Raw genomic sequence first — 14475 nt, forward strand, 5'->3', positions numbered from 1 at the left:
TGCCCGCCCCGCCCTCGTAGGTCGTCCGAGGAGGGTTTTTTTTTTAAAAAGTGCAATATTTGCCCGCCGGCTTCCCGCTGCCCCATCACCCTCACGCAATAACCGCCTGGCCGTGTCTGTGCGCACTGCGCGGTGACTCCAAGTGGGTCGCCCGGCACCCGCCAGGAGCTGGGCCAGGGCTGTTCGGCTGTGCCCGGGTGTGGGGGCAGGCCAGGGTCCCCCGCCGCCCCGTTGAATGTACTGACCGGAGCCGAGAGGCACCGTGGCCCCCACGCCCGACTAACCCCTCACCCCCATTCCGCGCAATAAACGACAGCATCGGCGCCTCCTAGTGTGACTACTTGTGACTGTAGGTCCTTCCTGAAGGCAATGTGGCCGTGGGTGGTGACGTGACGAACGTTTATTTACACTATGGTACACTATGGTACAGGGCCCAAGGGACAGCCACAGCCGGGCGGGGACGGGGTGGGGAATACAGGGCAGGTGTCAACTGAAGAAGTACTTGGAAACCTTCACCTGCTCTAGGTCGAAGGTGCCTGCGGAGAGGGGTGGAGAGAGGAGCTGCGTGGGGCGGGGCCTCGGGCCGGCTGCCTCCAAGCCCCGCCCCTGCCTGCCCTAGAACCTCACCTGTCTCTGGCAAGGCCAGCAGCGTCTGGAAGAGCTTGCGCGACTGGAGGTTCTTGGAAAACTTGGAAGTCCTAGCGGGGAGTGCACAGTAGGGGTGGCGCTGAGCCCAGGGGAACACGGGGCTCCCCGGCCACAGTTGGCATCCGGCCTGGGGCAGTGCCTCACCTGGGAGTGGAGCAGAATCGCTTCACCAGGAACCGGGAGAGATCGCGCAGAATGGGCTGGCTGTGCAGATGAACGAACTGCTCACGACACACCTGGGGACACAGGAGGCCAGGCCCCAAGTTGAGGCAGTGGTGGGCTCAGGACAGGGGTCTGCCCTGGGGGCGGGGCCGGACAGGCACCTGGTTCATGATAGGGACGTCAGCTGCATGGGTCCAGAAGCAATCGTGGACAGAGACGAAGGTCAGGCCCTTCCTGCAACGGGGGCAGCTGGTGAGGAGGGGCCGACGTGCTCACGGTCACCTCTCCATAAACACACACACACACACAACAGCTCCTTCTGAGCACCAAAGCCCAGCAGAGCATTGCTCCCTCCCAGCTTCCCCCTCTTCTAGCAGGTCCCCCCACCCTGACCTCCCCCAGCTCTGGGTCCTGCAGCCATCACCCCCCACATGAACAGAGAATATGCCCAGAAATGCCCCTATGGGGTCACACCATACACCCCACACCACACCCCTAAGAACCTAGAGGAGACCTCTCAGCATAGTTCCCAAGGGCCCCATCCCCGCCTTGGCTGTGAAAGCACAGGGGTCCAACCCTCACCAGCAGCACCCACTCGTGGACCTTGGCCTTGAGGCTGCCCCCCACCCGGGCAGGGTCCCCCCACCTGTAGCAGTGCAGCGCAGTCAGCATCATGTGGGTGGAGTCCAGCGAGTGGATGAAGTTGGGGGGAAAGCCGTTCTTCTGCTTGAGTGTGTTGGGCCTCCTGGGGGTCCGGGGAAAAAGTGTGCTGAGATGGGGCGGACACCTGCCAGGCCCCCCAACCCCCACCTCCGCCCCAGTCCAGAGGCGCCCAGCCCCGCTCACTGGCTGCAGTCGGAGGTGTAGTTGAAGGTCATGCTCTGGAGTCCACCATTGATCTGTGGGGGTGGGGAGCGTGGGTGAGTCCCGGCTGGGGCTGGGGAGGGGGCTGGGATGGGGGCTGCACGTACCAGGAACTTGGAGGTGCGGTGGTATGGCTGGATGACAGGAATGCCCAGCGGCGTGACCCACTCCACAGCAGAGCCCAGATGGGAGATGAGGCGGGCACTCTCTGTTAGCCAGTGCTAAGGGGACACAGGAAGGGCTCGGCTGAGTGTCGGGGAGCCGAGGGGGGAGCACAGGACAAACAGGGAGCCTAGGAGTACAGCCCACCTGGATGGCCCGGGTGGCAGAGAACATCTCCTGGAGACTGTTGAAGACCTGCCGCACGAGGTAGTGGGAGGCTTCCCACACGAACTCCTGGGGAGAGGGTGCAGGTGGGTATGGGCGAGGAAGCTGAGGCCCCCCCACCTACCCCCAGCAGAGCCGAGTCTACCTGGGGGAAGTCATGCAGCTCACGGAGGCGCTTCTCAATCTGCAGGCGCCCGCCGTAGCGCGTCACCCCGTACACCACGGTCATCACCGTCTGCTTCACCACCTTCCGGCTCACGAAGCCCTCGAGCACCTGGGCCACACGCACGCCCTGCTGGGCGTCCTGCTGGCGGAACACCTCGACCTGCGCCGCGCGGGTGAGGGGGGGGCGGCTCAGCGGGGCTGGGCCCCCTCCCACTCTGCCTTCCCAGTGCCCGCCCCAGGGAAGCTCCCAGTGCCTGAAAGCCCACCTGTGCGGCCACCCCACTGTACACATCCTGAGGCAGGTCCGAGGGCGCCAGGTTGACGGAGGCAGCGCCCACACTGTCGCGGCCCAGGGCAGCATAGTGCTGTAGGCCGTTACAGGAGCCGTCCTGTGAGGGGCAGGGGCCAGGCAGCTACTGGACTAGATGCTGGGCCCTTCCCGGGGGGGCACAGACCCACCAGGTCCAGGCTTCTGTCTAGGGCACTAGCCCCCAACCCCTCACCCCCTGTGGCCATGTGGAGACCTGAGACCCTCCAAAGCAAGATGGCCACACACCTGGTGGACAGGGAAGTGGGAGATGAAGGCAGCGGGGTCCGGGGAGCGCACGGCTCTTGCGAGCTCCATGCAGCAGGCCAGTGTCTGCCAGGGTTCATCCGCCTCCATCCACCACTTGCGGCCCTGTGGGCAATGACAGCGGCATGAAGTCCCGAGACAGAGGTCCCAACCAGTCCTGGGGGGGGTCCACAAGCACAAGGGGAGGGGGCAGAAGGAAAGGATACATCTGGGGGGAGCAGCAGTGGGAGTCAGCAAGAATAGCTGTGTGTGAACAAGTGGGAGAAAAGGCTCTGGAACCAAGGAGGGACCAATGGGCTGGGACAGGGAGAGGTCCCCAAGGGGCAGACTGGGGCGAGGGCCAGGACCTGAGGGGTAGGGGAGAGACCAGGAGATGGAGAGACAGAAAAGGACACAAGACGACGCAGCCTGAGCAGAGGGAGGAAGACACGGAGGGAGTGTAAGACAGAAGCAGAGAGAGTCCCCGCACCCACCGTCATGGGCCGGTCAGCAGAGTCCAGGATCTCGTCCAGCATCTGGTCAGCGAAGGCCAGGCGCATCTGCAGTGACTCCCGCTTCTTGAGGCCGGTGAGGTTGACCACGTGCAGTTTGAGCCAGTCTAGGCCACAGGGGCCGAGGGGGCGGCCCTGAGCAAACTCCAGGAGGGCTCGGGCCAGGTCACTACCCAGGTGGCTAAGGTGGGGTGGGCAGGGGTAAGTGCGGCCTCGGAAGTCCATGTTGTGGGGCAGCCAGAAGGCGCTGTGGTGCCGCAGGTGCTGGGCCAGTGAGAGGCGGTAGAGCGCGTCGGCCCGCAGGCTGCGCAGTTCACGGGTCGCCTTCAGGCAACGCGCCGCCTCCCGACGCAGTTCGGCCAGGCGCGCGGGTGGGGTGCCCGGCGCAGGGCGACGGGCCGGTGGCCTCGGGGCCTCGGAGACCGGGGGAGGTACACCCAGGCGGGAGCAGCCCTGGTCGTGGAACAGCCCCAACACCAGGTCGAGGATGGCTCCGTTGACACGCCAGGCGCAGTTGCCCAGCTGGGAGAGGGCGTCCAGGGCCCCGTGCAGTGTGGCGGGCGGGCAGCGCTCCAACTGCCGCTGGTGTTGCAAGGTGCCCTCCACAGCTCGCATCAACTTGGCAGGGCTCAGGAGGAAGGCGCCCGAGTGCGGGGAGGTCCAGGGCAGTGGCGGGCACAGCATGGGCACCTCGGCCGCTTCGAAGGTCAGTGTGGGCTCCCCCGCAGTCGCCAGCAGCTGCGAGAAGGCTGGGTGGGGCTTCACAATGCCAATCTGGGGCGAGATTGACATCAAAGGGTGTCATGAGTGGGGCGACCAGGGCACGGGAAGGATGATCTGCCGGGTCAGGGGGTGCGTTCCCAAACTGGGCTGAAAGGTCCCGGTAGAGTGGAAAGCTGGTCCCAGAGGCCTTGAAAGATCACAGGAGCCGAAGTTTCCCAACCCGCAGGTACCCCCCCGCGCTACGCCTCCTTCCCTCCCTTCCCACCTGGCGGAAGCTGCGGAAGGAGTACACGTGATACAGCACCGGGACGAGCTGCTCCACGCTGGCCGGTGCGCCCGGGTTGCGAGGCATGCGCACAGCCTGGACCAGTAACTCAGCCAGCTGTTTGCCCAACTGGAGCAGCACCGGCAGCGGCCAGGGCTGTTCGGGTGGGGGCTCGGGGGCGGTACCCCCCAATGCTTCCCAGTGCTGCCGCGGCAGGCAGGGCGGCTCCACCTGTGCGGAGGGAGATACCATCAGGGGTATGGTGATGCTGGAGCCCCGCCCTCCTTCCCCGCCAGCTTCGTCTATAAAGGCGTACGAAGGCTGTGATGGCCAGAAAGCCCTTAGTTCACGCAGACAGGGCGTGGTCAAAGGGCTAGGTGTATAGACATAAGTTCAGCACAAGGCTCCCTCCCCTGGACTTGGTGTTGGACTCCCGGGTCTCAGACAACTCCTAGCCCCCTACCTGGGTGTCGCAGGCCAGCAGACGCAGGTACTCCGAGTAGCGTTGCTGTAGCGCCTGTACCTGCCCCTCCCGCTGCTTCCGCTGCACCACGTGGCGGTTGAAAGCCCGCATGCCCAGTTCGTGAGCTAGGTAGATGAGCGACTCACCCTGGGGGGGCAGCACCTGCAGTACCTGGGGGGGAAGGTTTAATCACACACTCCCAGAGACCCCAGGACCGGCCTGGCCTAGGGGTGCACCTCACAGGAGGGAGACGGGCCCTCTTACGAATACCACCACCCAGACGGAAGGAAGGAACGAGAGATGGTCCCCTGGGCCGCTAGCTGGGACGGCCGTAGAACTGGGCCTGGGTGGTCCTCAGCTTTCCCCACTGTTGGGGGGAGGAGGGAGGGAATCAGAGTCGACTTAACGACAGGATGGGAAGGAGGATCAAACCAATGCGATTTCTCCGTTTAAGAGAATCTGGGATTTTTGGATGGGTAGTTCCTCTGCTTTTACTCTACTGGTGTGGCACCGTAGCATCAACACTGGACTGACCGCTAGCCACAAGGTCGGCAGCTCACACCCACCAGCTCTTCCTCAGAAACCCTATACAGGGTCGCCCTGATTGAGAACCAACTCAAGGGCACTTCACAGGAACTGCGGGATTTTCCAAAGGGCAGGCAATTGGGGACCCGGAAATTGGTGTGCAGGCCCCGCCCTCCGCCCCGCCCACCTGCAGTAGCATCTGCACCGTTTCCTGCTCGCCAAGCAGACACAGGTGCGGGTAGAGCGAGGGGCGACCTTCACGGCAAAGGCGTGCCAGGTTGGCCTTGACCTCCTGCAGCTGCTGACCCAGCGCCACCTCCCACTGGGCCCGAAGACTCCTCAGTGTCTCCCGCTGCGGGAGGACGCACGCAGTCAACAATGAGGCTGCCCGTCCCGGGAGAGAGGACCGCGGCTCACCCCACCAGCCCCAGGGGGCATCCCGGCTCCTTGAGGTCTCCGTGTGAGGTCTCCTGTGGAGCACCTAGCGCCATGCCATTCCCACAGGGCGGCTTCGTGGGGTACCCTTGGCAACTGTCTGGAAGTTTCCCAGATAGCTCCCAGGTCATCCTCTCCCTCCTCACTGAAGTCAGTGGGCGATGGGTATGTCCAGGTGAGGGGAGGCAGGGAGGGAGGATGGGGGAGGGGGAGGGGAGAGGCAACACAGCCCTTCCCCCATCCTCCCGGGTCACCGGGGTCTCTCACCGCAAGTAGGACCTCGCTGGTCAGGGGCGGGGCCTTCTCCACGGACTGCACCTGGACAGTAGTGGCCATCTCAACACGCAGCTGCTGCTGGAAGAGGTCCTCCAGCGTCTTCAGCGGCAGGTGCAGTTTCGGGTAGGCCACAGGGCCGTCCTGGGGCCAGTGGGAGTGGGGCAGCGTGAGCACTTGATCCCCTCACCCCACCTGGCCCTCCCCACTCGTCCACCAGCAGGCTCACACCCCCATCTGCCAGGCCTGTGGGCACTATCGCTGTTGAAGGCAGAAGGAAGTTGAAGTAAGGCAGATTCAAGAAGCCTGACCTCCCCCGACCCCACCTCACTGCCCTTCCCCAGGGAGCCACAGGGCCATCTCAGGGTCCACACCCACGTGGGACCATCCACGGTGTCCCCAGATGTTTGCTGCCTTTGTACACTTGGAACTGGGTGAGCGTGTGACTCTCCCAAAATAAACAAGCTAAAAATAGAAGCCAAAGCCCAATACAGCCTTCTAGCTCTCACAGCAGCCCTGTCCACCGAAGCCAGCCAAAGGGCAGAAATAATCCAAGTGTCCAGCAGCTGGGGAAGGGCAGTCACCATGTGGTCCAGCCACAAGGAGGCCTAAGGCTGACCCACACACAGGACAGGCGCAGCATGACGCCCCCCCCCCAGGATAGATGCAGAGTGGCAGGCACTGACAAAGCCCACTCAGGGTTGTCAGGGGTCTGAGGAGCAGCAGCTGATGAACACAGGGTCCCTTAGGGATGGTGCAACACTCTGAACTGGACAGGGGAGCCAGCTGCCCAGGTCTGTGACTACTCTGAAAGCCAGTTGTTGGCTTGATAAGGATGGAAGTCACACACACACTGCTGGGCCCCAGGAGCCAGGGTCGGGGGTCGGGATTCCTCCCACCAACCCCCCGCTTCACTTCTGGCTGCCTATTCCAGCCTTTGGGCGCTTCTGTGTAACCAGTAAGGGCCTGTCTCCACCTCTGCTGGGGCCCACCAGGCACGTCCCTAAAGCTGGGATGAAGCAGCCAGGGGCCCACCTGGGTATAGATGTCCCTGAGCAGCTGTGACTTGTTGACCTGGGGCGGGGGCCGCGGCGGCAGGTTGAAGGTGGGTTTGACCTTCCGCACGGCCATCAGGAGCGCAGCCCGATCCTTCTCGGTCATGGGCACAGCCGAGAAGAGCTTCTGAAACTGCAGCTGGTCCCGGGCAATCTGATCCAGACACCTGGGGGGTACATGTGAGTGGTCCACCCCTCAGGCACCCTCAGGCCTCCACCTGCCCCGTCATAGCCCATGGCCACCTCTTCCTACCAGTACCTGCCAGGCCGGCCAGCCCCACCCCACTGAGGACCCTGGGAATTACCCAGACCTCTCTGTCTCCTTCCCATTTCAAAGCTGCAGTTAGGGGGCAGAGCAGTCACCCTCCTCTGAGCTCAGTCCCTGGTCAGCCCTGACCCAGATGAGAAAGCTACAGCTCAGCGTTACAAGACCCCAGGCTGGGGGCTGCCTCCACCTGTCCCCCACATCAGTCAGCAAGGCTGGAAGCCGTGAAGACAGACCTGCAGCTGGATGGTCCCTGCCCTCTCCCAGAGCCTGCACAGGTCTTGGGGTGGGGAGTGAGGTGCCTGTGACACCCTACCTTTTGATGGTGTTGGCATCCTGGTCCAGTCGACCCATGCACTGGAGGGCAGCCGCGTAGGACAGCAGGTTGGGGGTGAGGCCAGCGTCCTTCACCATGAAGAAGATGTAGACCAACTCTTTGAGGGAGCCCTAGGGAGTCAAGGCAGGGTGAGAACCCCTCCCCTACCACTCCTTCCAGACCCCGTTCTGTAACCAAGAATCAGGAGGTGAACGATGAACAAACAGACACGGATAAACAGCAGCAGGAGCCATCACTGGGGGGTGTTAGGGTTCATTTAGGGGAGGGGGGCTTAGTCAGTATATTTCCTAGTTTTATTTATGGACAGATGTGCATAACTTCAAGGCTGCTAAGAACTGACTCCTTTTATTGTCTGCCAAGGGTTTGTCGATTTCTACAAATCTTTTTGAAGATTTTGTTGTTTTTCTAGTCTTGTTTTCAGTTCAATCTTTATTTCCTTCCTCTGCTTGCTTCTGATGTAGTTTGACCTCCCTTTTCTAGTTTCCTAAGATTAGAAGTTACGTTAGCAGTTTGAGATATTCTCTTCCAGTGGTACACTCACAGCTATGAATTTCCCTCTGTGCACTGTGTTAGCTGCACCCTGGAAGCTTTGGCAAGTCGTGCATTCATTTTCATTCATCTCGTTATTTTCTCATTCCCTTTGCAGTTTCTTCTTTGATCCACTGGCTGTTTAAGAGAGTGCTAATTACAGATCCCCTTTTAAAGGGGTAAACAAATTTCCCCAGTATACTCCCATCCCATAGCTCAGCAGCCCTAGAGAAATCTATTGGTGTGGTTAAGTGCCATCGAGTCAGTTCCAACTCAGAGTGACCCTGTATAGGGTTTCCGAGGAGCAGCTGGTGGGTTTGAACTGCCGAGTTGTGGTTCAAACTGACCTTGCAGTCCAGCGCTTTATCCTACAGTGCCACTCCAGGATCTATATGAGATTTCAAAACGCGGAGCACAGATGTACATACTATGTGTGGGCCAGTGCGGTCCCGCGGAACCTTGTGCTAACGGAATTGTTCTATATCTGCCATGTCCAGGCGGCACCACCAGTCCTGGGTGGCTACTGCATACTGGCGATACAACACGTGTGACTGAGAAACCCAGGATTTCACTGGGATTTAGAGCAAGTGACCTAGCTGTAACTGCTTCTCTCCATCCAGAGCAAAGGAGGACTAAGAGGTCATGTAGACCTTAGCCTCCATGGTGCTGAGACCAGAACAAGACAGTGCCGGCTACCACTGCTGACCACTCTGAAAGGGGTCACTTCTAATAGAAGATCCTGGATAGAGTGGAGTTTGAGTTTGGAACCAAACTCAGACTCGTACAAAGACCAGGCTTACTGGTCCAATAGAGACTGGTAGAACCCCCAGGACTACGGTCCTCAGACACCCTACCAGCCTGGGACTGAGCTCACCCAAACTATCGACAGGCCTGTCCGAGGAGCAGCTCTACCAGGCAGGTGCACACGCCTTAGGTCAGCCAGTCACAGGAGACCGAAAGGGCAGCGTGTGTCCAGGGAGAAAGCTCAGGAAACAACAGGAAAAATGGACAAATGCAAAAGGGAACCACAGTGAGCCAGTGGAGAGAAGGCTGAGAAAATGTAGGAATTGTAGTCAACATCATGAAACAAAATGCATGTGAATTGCTGAAAACCAGTGTGCCCTGTAAACTTGCACTCAAATTACAATACAAAGGCTAAATAAATAGATAAGCGAGTAAGAGGCAGAGATGTAGGAAGATAGATGTCAGGCTGCATGAAGACCACCACAGAGCCAGGAATGGAAGCTAAAGACATGAGGTTCCCCCCAGAACCCACAGAGTGAGCACGCTTTCCCCTAGAGCCAGCTCCCTGCTCCCTGACTCTAACTTCTACTGTGTCTCCCACACGATGACAAAATCAATTTGTTTGTTCAAATCTAAACAAAATGATCTTAAGTGATGATGACTGTCAACTCAGCTAAGATCCTCTATCCAGATGATCACTAAAAACCCTTAAGTACTGCGGTCACCTAAAACAACAACATTTCTCTAATTAGCAATGTGGAACCATGGGGTAGGAGGACTTTGGGGATCCCTCCCCCTATGAAAGGTCTCTGAACTACAAGGGGGAACAGGAAACACTTAACAATGCAATGAAATCCAAAGCACCCCGTGTGTGAGATGCAGCTGAAAAAAGTGCTCAGAGGAAATTTTAGGGCCTGTGTTAAAGAGCCCTAAACTAATAATCTTCACCTTAGAAACCAGACAAAGGAGAGCAAGTCAAATCCTCATCCTGAAGAGGGGTCTGTACACGTCCCTGGATGCCCGGACAGAGGGCCATGCACTAGAACCGTAGGCAACACATCTCCCATCTTTTTTCATTTTCAGCTTTCGTTTGAGGCCCATGGATGATTTATATTTGAAAAAACTCAGTGTTATTAAGACAGTAATACACACAGCCCTTGAACTTTAGGGCTAAGAAGACAAAGGTCAAACCCAAGTGCTCCCCAGTGGTGACTGGGAGGTAGAGGGCAGACCCCTTCCCATCCCTGGGCCTGTTTCTAGCCCTAATAAGCGGGGTGGGGTTTTGCACGGGAATCTTTCTCCCTGTGGCCTGCGCCCTCGGCCGCTGCTTACCTTGCGAGCCCAGCCCAGCATGACGGTGTTGTACATGTCCAGTGTGAGCAGCCGCCGGCGCCGGAAGTGCCCATGCTGGGTGACCAGCACGTGGTGGGCCAGGGGCAGGTGGTCTGTGAGCAGACAGCACTGGAAGAAAGCCAGGAGTTTCTGCCGCTGGCCTGAGAACTGCGTTTCGGACCCCTTGTCTGCCAGGGCCTGGGCCTCTTCACGCCTCAGCTTCCGCGGGGCCTCCTGTAGCACTTGAGCCAGGGGCTCCTCCCAGGGGCTGGCAGGACCCCCTCGTGCCCAGTGCTGTAGGCAGCCAGCCAGCTGCCGGTTCTGGAGCTGTGGCTCGACACGCAGCGGCCGCGGGGGCCGCTCCCGGGGCAACTTCTGCGCGGAAGCCTGCAGCTTCACCTCAAGCCGCTGCTTGCGTTTCTGCATGATCCGCTTCTCCTGGTCCAGTTTCTTTGCCCAGCGGCCATGGAGCTCCGGAGCGGCCCACACCTCAGCCTTTCTGGAGAGCTGGATGGCACCGCCATGTCCCTCTGGGGTTCGAGCCATGTCCACCCTCTTCACCGTCACCTCGGACACAGACTCAGCCTGCAGCTGTCGCACCCGTTCCTTGAGCACTGTGGGGGGGTGGTGGGGGTTAAGCATGAGGGGTCAGCTCAAATTGCCCTGGAGATGCCCCCTGGTCTTGAGGGTTTAACTCCATGTATTTGCTGACAGCTAAGGAGTCCTGGGAGGCCTGGGGTGGCGCTGTGGGTTAATGCGCCAAACTGCAAAGCCGTTTGAACTGCAAGGTCGGTGGTTCAAGCTCACCAGCGACTCCTCGGAAACCCTATACAGGGTCGCTATGGGTCAGAATCAACTCGCCAGCACTTAACAACATCATCCTGGTGTGGCACTGTAGGATCCGCATCAGAATGCAAACCACAGCACCATAGTTCAAACCCATAAGTTGCTCCTTGGACAGGGTCACTATGAGTCGAAACCAACTCAATGGCACTTAACAACAACATCCCCTAAGGAGTCCCGGTGACACAGCGGGCTAAGCGTCTGGCTGCTAATCACAAAGTTGGCAGTTCAAACCCACCAGCTGCTCTGTGGGAGAGCTACAAGGCTGTGTGCTCCTGTAAAGGTCTAGGCTGAAACACCTAGGGAGGAGTTCTACTCCACCTACAGGGTCACTGTGAGTGGGCATCGGCTTGGTGGCAGTAGGGTTGGTTGGGGGGTTAAATGTCCCTAACGCATACCTCCTGGATGGCTGCTCTGCCCCAGACACATGCCCCCCACCTGCATGGTCCCTTCCATCACCCACAGCACCATTCCCACAGGTGGTCCAGCCAAGAGCCCCAGGGGCGTCAGCAGCTACCCCCACCCTCATCCTTGCTGGCCCCCTCACCTCAGCCCCCACCCAGCCTACCGGATTTCCTCCCTGGACTAACTAATGCACTTGACTGAGCAGTTCTCCCCGTGGCCACCAGAGGACGCCAGCGAGCAGGGAGTTGGCCTGTCCCTGCTCAAAGCCTGCTCCTTCCCGGAGCCCTGGTCGCCCCCTCCACCTGCCCCTCTTCCCTAGTGCCAGCCCCACCTGTCTGTTCCCACCAGGCACAGTCCTGCTTCAGGGACCTTTGTCTGGAACACGCTAACCCTGACAGACTGGGAGGTCTGCTCTGAAGTCACCTATTAACAATCCCCACAGCCGGACAAATCACAGCCACCTTCTTACAGACACGTCTCTCTCCTACCCCGCCGGTCACTAGAGGGACTTTGCCCAAGTCTGGATCTCGGCTCAGGGCTGGCACCCAACAGCTGGGGACCTGATTCCATGAGCATATAACCCCACAGAATTAAGACAGACTGGGTATGTTAGTCAGGTGTGGGTTCTGCCACTTTAGGGCTCAACTATGGTCTCTCGAGAGTGGGAGCACCCAGTGATGTTTGGGGTAAAAAGGGATTAAAAGGGCTCACGTGGCTGCACCCAGCCGGGGTCCTGAGTCCGGAAAGACACCTGTCAGAATTGCAGTGTTTTCTGCTAGCGAAGGCACACACGCACCCCCGCTTCCCAGGAGCTAGGTACCACGGCCCACCCCATCTTAGAGTGTGCCTCAGTTTCTCTGTGCAGCGGGAGGCACTTCCTGTGACCGGACAGGTGAGCGACCCACAGCAGTGACAGCAAGCAAGGGGCTCACAGCCCAAGGCCAGGGTCCCGGACTCACCCTCTAGCAGCTCCACGTGGCCCCAATCCTTGCGGCGGTCGCGCTCACAAGGGCTGGCAGACGAGCTCCTTCTGCGCCCCCCCATGCTATCGAGGGCCCCTGCGGGCGAGACAAGAGTAACTGGGTAGTTCCCGTGGGTAGATCGTGGCGGTGACACTAAGCCAGAGGGGATTCCAAAGTGGACAAAAGGTCAAGGGAGAAGAGTTGCACACACTTAAAGGTAGCTTGCTGTAGACCATAGAGAACAGAGTGGAGCTGGCCATGGGGGCTCCAGAGCTGGAGATCTTTATGGAAGCAGAAGGCCTCGCCCGGCTGGGGCAGCGACAGGTGGGTTTGAACCGCCCATCATTCGATTAACAACGGAGCGCTTTAACCACGGCTAGGTCAAGCTTCCTGAAATCCCCAGTTCTCTACAAAAAAACCGGTCAAAATGCCCTGTCGACCCCGTAAATGGTGCAGGGCAAAGCCTAGGGAAACACGGGGGCGCGTGTCAGGGTTCCCCAGAACCCCACTTAAGCAAAGAGGCAAAGGTCGGGGGTAGCTGGATCTCGGGGTCCCGAAAGTGCAAAGGTCACGGCTGGGGAGATAGCGGGGTAGAGGCCGCAGCGTCGGCCCCAGGCCGTCAGCCCATGCTCGCGTTACCTTCCTCGACTGGGGGCCAGGGGCGGCCCGCCGGCACCAGGGCCCGGCCGAGCCCCGCCGCACCGCGGCCCCAGCGCACTGCCGACATGCCGCACGCGGCCCCGGCCCGCCGCCCCGCGCCGGCGTATGGGGCTGCGCCGCCGCGGTGGCTGCCGGAAACTGTAGTCCTTTGACTCCTCCGGAACCACTACTCCCAGAAGACTGCGGGGCCGGGGAGGAGGAAAACACACGCCGGTGGAATGTTCTGATTGGTTCTTCTCAAGGACGTTGCCTTGGGAACAGGGGTCGATTCTACGGTGTCTTCACAAGGATGCGGGAACTTGGAATTTTTAAAAAGGGGTCTTGTTGTTAGGTGCAGTACAGTTGTTTTGACTCACAGCGACTTTATGCATAACAAAACGAAACACGGCCTGACCATGTGCCATCCTCAAAATCGTTACGCTTGCATCATTGCTTCTGCCACTGTGCCAATCCATCTCCTTCAGTCTTCCTCTTTTTTAGTGACCCTCCACTTTGCGAGGCACGACGTCCTTCTCCAGGGACTGGGCCCCCTTGGTAACATGTCCACAGTCTGAGAGACACGTCTTGCCATCCACGATTTTAAGGAACACACTGGACTGCAAGATCAACAGTTCAAACCCACCGTTCTTCAGAACCCCTATACAGCATCATATGAGTCTGAACCTCCTCGACGCCACTTAACAACAAATGTTCAAGGTTAAATTTTGTTTCTCATGTACTTGTTTTCATTTTATTCAGCTTCAGCCTGAATTGGCATAGGAGCAATTGATGGTGTGAGAAATAGCTTTCATTTGCGGGGTCTATCTTTAGGACTAAGGGAAGTCTTGGGGGTAGCAGATTCAGTAAAAAAAAAAAAAGAGCTCAGTGGAAGGGAAGAATTAGTTTGACTGGCTAGGAACTTTAAAATAACAATACACCCATCAAGGAAATAGGGGAATTTCATAAGGAAGGGAGAAAACTAACTTTAAATGAGAATGCTCCCAGTAAGGCCTAGTTGGCAACCTTGGGAGGAGATTGTGACCTCATAATACCCATTAGAAGGGGAGCTCCCTCCCGGAGGGGCTTTTCCGGGACAGGGCAATAGAACTGTTTGGAGGCGGCTATGTAGCACATCTACCTGTATCTACTGGGTTGTTGTTGTTGTCAGGTGCCATCGAGTCGGAACCAACTCATAGCGACCCCATGCACAGCAGAAAGAAACAATGCCCGATCCTGGGCCAACCTCACTACCGCCACCACACTTGACGCCATCAAGGATGCCACCTGGCTGATCCATCTCGTTGGGGGTCTTCCTCTTTTTTTCTGACCCTCCACCTTACCCAGCATGACATCCTTCTACAGGGACTGGTCCCTCCTGACAATGTGTCCAAAGTATGAGAGACGAAGCCTAGCCATCTTGGCCTCCAAGGAGCACTCTGGTTGAACTTCT

The 14475-nt window shown here is 58.8% G+C and overlaps 1 protein-coding gene across 1 annotated transcript; it reads right to left on the reverse strand.

The window, feature by feature from the left end:
* Positions 1-486: 486 nt before the first annotated feature.
* Positions 487-13113, reverse strand: POLRMT (polymerase (RNA) mitochondrial (DNA directed)). The gene is made up of 21 exons (XM_006876702.1): positions 13026-13113; positions 12384-12482; positions 10177-10790; positions 7552-7682; positions 6951-7137; positions 5910-6059; positions 5395-5559; positions 4683-4853; positions 4220-4450; positions 3214-4005; positions 2723-2845; positions 2433-2555; positions 2147-2326; positions 1984-2070; positions 1773-1895; positions 1657-1709; positions 1457-1555; positions 972-1044; positions 793-884; positions 628-698; positions 487-536 (listed from the first exon to the last, which is right to left on the reverse strand). The coding sequence occupies exons 1-21, from the start codon at positions 13111-13113 to the stop codon at positions 487-489; spliced, it is 3702 nt and encodes a 1233-aa protein (XP_006876764.1).
* Positions 13114-14475: the final 1362 nt, after the last annotated feature.

Source organism: Chrysochloris asiatica, unplaced genomic scaffold (assembly GCF_000296735.1).
Source record: "Chrysochloris asiatica unplaced genomic scaffold, ChrAsi1.0 scaffold00409, whole genome shotgun sequence".
Taxonomy (NCBI): Eukaryota; Metazoa; Chordata; class Mammalia; order Afrosoricida; family Chrysochloridae; genus Chrysochloris; species Chrysochloris asiatica.